Genomic DNA, 5,214 nt, shown 5'->3' on the forward strand with positions numbered 1-5,214 from the left:
ACCTCAAAGACCATACAAATAAGTTAAAATATACAAAAAAGTATGTATATAGTGATTGCTTTCATAGAAATCTAAATGCTTGCTAATGAACAGCAGTTTCTTTTGAAGCCACAAAAGAAACAACTACACTGAGATCTGAAAAACCTACTGATATCTAAAACCATTCTGGTATATTCCCAAGTCTCATTTGTGCCAATATTCCTAAACTTCCAAGGTACTATAAGCACAAATGATTTTGATAAAACTTGCCTGTTCTAGGTGTTTTTGAGTGTCAACTTGAAGTCTTCAAGGAAATATTTCCTCCGTGTCAGCACTCTGAAGCTGTAGTCCAAAGAGAGTCAAAACTATACATCGAGGATAGCGCCTGGCAAATAATGTGTTAGTTCCCCACATGATACTGGCTTTGTAGGCACGAAGGAATTGTGAAGTGCAGTGGAAGTTGGACACTGTGTATCTCCTTGATAGGATTATGGGTAACAAACTAGTGACAATGCCTTGAAGAACAGAAAGGCAGTCTCTGGGTTAAGGTTCCTATTGCTTTGAAGAGACACCATGGCTGTGGCAAGTCTTACAAAGGAAAACATTTAATTAAGGTGTCGGCTTACAGTTTCAGAGGTTTAGTCCATTTTCATCACGGTGGGGAGTATTTGGTTGGGAGTATGGTGGTATGCAGGCAGACATGCTGTTGGAGAGACAGCTGAGAGCCCTACATCTTACACAGGCAACAGGAAGTGGCCTGAGACAGTGGGTGGTATATTGAGCATATATGAGACCTTAGAGCCTACTTCTACGGTGACACACTTCCTCCAACAAGACCACACCTACTCCAAGAAGGCCACACCTCCTAATAGTGCCACTCTCTTAGGGGCCATTTTCTTTCAATCTACCACAGGCAGAAAGTGAATTTTTGTTCATGGGCTATTAGGGAATCCCAGGGAAATAACAGTACAGAGATTCCTGGGCTCCAACTTAGGCAGAACCACCCACTCCCTCTTTTCACCCTTTGTGCCTTCCACTCCCCCACCCCACCCCCAGAATCCCCACAGAAGTGCCTCTAATTCCTAGATCTTTATCATAAGAGAAAGGTCCCCCAACCATGCATAACATTGAATGTCCTACACCTCAATGGGATGGAAGATGATTTGAGATGCTACCATCTGAGCCAACCCTTCCCAACATACAAATCATACAAAAGACATATCATGAAAGTTCACACTCTTTGTTGCTCTTTAGTAGCAGCAGAAGAAAAAGAAAGCCCGGAAAGGTAGAATATGGTTAACAGAGTAATTCAAGGAACTAAGTGACTGCTTTAGCTCAGCCTGGCAGCAAAGCCAAACTCTCACCCTTGGCTCCTTCCTGGTAGTACCTCACTTGGGATGAGAGCATGTAAAAGAACAGTTTGTTTACTCAAATTCACTTATGGAAGTCTCTACATAACAGTTTCATGAATTACATGAAATATATCAAATTTGTTATCATATTGAATTTAACATTACAACCTGCAAAGCTTTTTTAAGCTAGCCCATCATCCTAGTAAAGAAATAAAATTCTAACAAAACTAGTTTGTTCTTCAGTGTTCCCATAATGTGTGCCAGTAATCTTTTCTTCTCTTATAATTCAACTTTTCTTTGCTTTAGCTAGTGGGGGGGGGTGTCTCACCAAACTATAAAGCCCATGAGAACTAAGATGTTTCTTTTGACTCTTGGAAGATATTATAATGGAGCAAGTTCAGCTTGTTCAGCAACAAGCAAATTTGTGGAGACACGCTATCTAAACACCACTTTAACCTATGAACTTTTCTAAAAAAGCAAACAAAAGAAAATCAGTATTTTCAATAAAAAGTTTTATTTCTAAAATTCAATGCAGATTACAGTTTTGAGTGTTCCTAGTCAATGTGTGGTATTTTCAGGAAAAGGGAATTAAGAAGGAAACAGAAATGGAGAAGAAAAACAAAGGCTTCATAACTTCATCTTCTTTACTTCTTCAATGTCTCATCTTGTCAGGAACAGTCATCAGAAATTCACCACCTGCAAAATTGCAAAATTGAAATACTGTTAAAAAGAAATCTTGGCCTTAAGGAATGCAGTATTGAAAAGAAACCCTACTTTGCCCAAATAAATTAAAAAATAGTACTGATATTCTTAGTTTTATAGTTGTTATTTTAAAAATGCAACACCAACGAATATAAAATATTAACTTTCTTTTCCTTACTGAACAGTATAATCAAGATAATTTTTGACGGTAATAAAAAAAAATACAGGCCAGGCCATGGTGGTGCATGCCTTTAAGCCCAGCACTCAAGAGGCAGAGGAAGAGGCAACTTCTGTGAGTTCAAGTCCAGTCTGGTCTACAAAGCAAGTTCCAGGACAGCCAGAGGAACTGTTACACAGAGAAATTTTGTCTAAACAACCAATAAATAAAATATTTTATATATTTTTGTAGAGAAATAACAGGTTAATTTATGTCTGTAAAGCGTGTTATTTTTGACAGGGAGCAGGGTTGTTAGGAGACAGGTTTCCTTTACCTACCTTCTGCACTTAAAGCAGATTTTGCGCCATGAATAATTGATAGCTTTACACCTTGGGCAGACCCAATTCATCCCAGAGCCTGAGACAGGCTGGGGTTGGGAAGCTGCTTCCACTTGTGGCTTCTTGTCCTTCTTCGGCAGCGCAGGCTGTTGTTTCTTTGGGCTTTCTCTCACAGCTTGGCTCCAGCTCTCCCACACAGGGGTTGACGGGGCCTCTTCTACACCTTCTTTGATTTGATTTTTACTAGAGCCCACGGGAGCCAGAGCTGATGCCTGGGGACTCTTTTCACTTTGGCTATAGAGCTCACCTTCCTTAGGAATATGTCGTTGCTGGAGAATCTGCAATGCTTCTACAGTATTATCGTATGTTGCTGCTGCCTCTTCTTCATTTTCTTTTTCTTCTGCTGCTTCTGCGTCTGCTTCTGCATCTGCTTCTGCATCTGCTTCTGCATCTGCATCTGCGTCTGCTTCTGCATCTGCGTCTGCTTCTGTGTCCGCTTCTGCGTCTGCTTCTGCATCTGCTTCTGCGTCTGCTTCTGCATCTGCTTCTGCGTCTGCGTCTGCTTCTGCATCTGCTTCTGCATCTGCTTCTGCGTCTGCTTCTGCGTCTGCATCTGCTTCTGCGTCTGCTTCTGCTTCTGCGTCTGCGTCTGCGTCTGCTTCTGCTTCTGCATCATCATCAGCAGCAGCATTTGCTGCTGCTGCTGCTGCTGCTGCTGCTTCAGCTTCTGCTGGTACTGGTGTTGTTGCTTCTTCATCTTCCTCCTCTTTATTTTCTTCTCCTTCTTCATTATCATTTTCAATATCCACAAGGGTAGCCCTCTCCTGGGTTCTTCGTGCATCTTGTCCTTCAATGTGCCTTCCATTGTCTCCCATGTTCTCTGTTTCCTGGGTCTTCTCTGGGTCTTCCTCCTGGCTGAAGTTTCCGATGTCCTCTGGAGGAACAGGATGCTGGGTGACTGGAGGACCTTCAGGAGCCATGTAGCATCTCTGGTCCCATAGACCAGCGGGATTCTGGGAGCATGGGACAGCATATGGATTTGATGGATACACAGGAGGCGGAGGCATCTGAACTGGAACTACAACACCTCCTTCTGTTTCCATAACTACTGGAGGTGAAAAGGGCATCAAGAATGGAGATCCCACTAGGAATGGTGGATGTGGTGGGAACTGGTATGGCATTGGAACTGGCACAGAGGGTTGCATGGCTGTGGGCCAGGGATTTGTGCTTCCTGGCATATAAAAAACATTTGTTGCAGCTGACACCTGTGCTTCTAAATACTGCCTGTCATTGTACCCACCCATTGCACCCATAACTCTCGCATGATCTGGATTCATGGGCATCACTGAAGCACCAAGCTGTTGGGTCTGGGCTACAGGCACTACATCATGAACCAGCGGAGTCATCTGGGCAAACCTTTCATGGTGCAACCACCGGCGCAGCATATCACATTCCCTCATCGCCTGCTGTAGGGCAGCTTGAGTGGAAATCAGTTGGGTGATGGCCTCCTCTCGTTGTTGACGCAGCTGCCATAGCTCTGAGACTGAGGCCCTGGGAGCCGAGGGGCACTGCCCCAATGAATCTTGTGGCAACCCTACCATATAAGCCAGCTGCTCACGCTGCCTCGCACCTACTCGCACACTCAGGGCCAAAGCACTCCAGGTACAGGCCCTTTTGAGAGAACGTGGCACCTGAGGATCAACCAGAATGGTGCAAAGCTGGTCTTCTATTTCATTCCAGGGCCGCATGCGGAAAGCCATGTAGAACTCAGGCCCACCTCCATTCATAAGGATTTCATTGTTTATAAATCTAATCACCTCACTGTGGCTAAAGCCACTGGCTTGGTCCCCCAAGTCCACTGCCATGGCCAATGAGGCTTAGTCACTCTAGTGCCTGACACACTTCCGTCTCTGCCAAACAATGGTCACAGATACAGGCTGTATCCCCAATCTGTGCCCCTCTTCCCACTGGCTCAGTCCTAGACCGATCTTTGCCCAGTCTCACAAAAACCAATGTTGATTCTCTCACCACCTCAGCCTGCGGGACAACATTGAGGAGGAAAACAACGGCAACCACAGTAATGGCGACTAGATACCAAAGGTGACAGAGTAGTGGTGATGTCACAGAATGTCACCCATGTGAGCATCACAAAGAGGGGCAGGCTCCTAGAGGGCGCGCCCCCTTGGCACAGCGCCACCTACAGGGAGTACAAGTAAGGTGGCAGTGCCAGAGACAGCAGTGGCTTGCTTAATAGGAGCTTGAGAAAGAAAGCAGCCAAGATAATGAAAAGAATTCATATCCAAGGATTAGAGTTGAATATGAGTGCATAAGGGCTGCTCATTTCCCAGCTCCTATTCTTGCCCTGTTTTATTATGGTTTGGGTTTTGCTGTAGTGTGTCCTATAGTGGAGACCTTGCCCTTGATTTGGTAGCCAATGGCCCTGGGTTCTATCCCCAGTGTAGTAAAAATATTGAGAGCTTTTGGTCCAACACATAGTTGATGCTTTGTGTGTTTTTAAGATGGGCTTAGTGACTGACATCTGCAATCCCAGTGTTCTGGAAGGTTAGGCAGAAAGTACAAAGGGTTCTTGGGCTGCTTGAACTATTTGGAGTGAAACCCTTCATCAAAAACAATACCCAGAGAAAATTGTAGTTAGTGAATGAAGTAAGCCAGTCTCACATAGATA

At 44.4% G+C, this 5,214-nt stretch overlaps 1 protein-coding gene across 1 annotated transcript; it reads right to left on the bottom strand.

The window, feature by feature from the left end:
* Window positions 1–1,983: 1,983 nt before the first annotated feature.
* Window positions 1,984–4,393, bottom strand: LOC119804415 (testis-expressed protein 13D-like). The gene is made up of 4 exons (XM_042054351.1): window positions 3,266–4,393; window positions 2,960–3,195; window positions 2,578–2,771; window positions 1,984–2,027 (listed from the first exon to the last, which is right to left on the bottom strand). Exons 1-4 carry the CDS (start codon window positions 4,391–4,393, stop codon window positions 1,984–1,986), a joined length of 1,602 nt encoding a protein of 533 aa, XP_041910285.1.
* Window positions 4,394–5,214: the final 821 nt, after the last annotated feature.

This window comes from Arvicola amphibius, chromosome X (genome assembly GCF_903992535.2).
Source record: "Arvicola amphibius chromosome X, mArvAmp1.2, whole genome shotgun sequence".
NCBI classification, from domain to species: Eukaryota; Metazoa; Chordata; class Mammalia; order Rodentia; family Cricetidae; genus Arvicola; species Arvicola amphibius.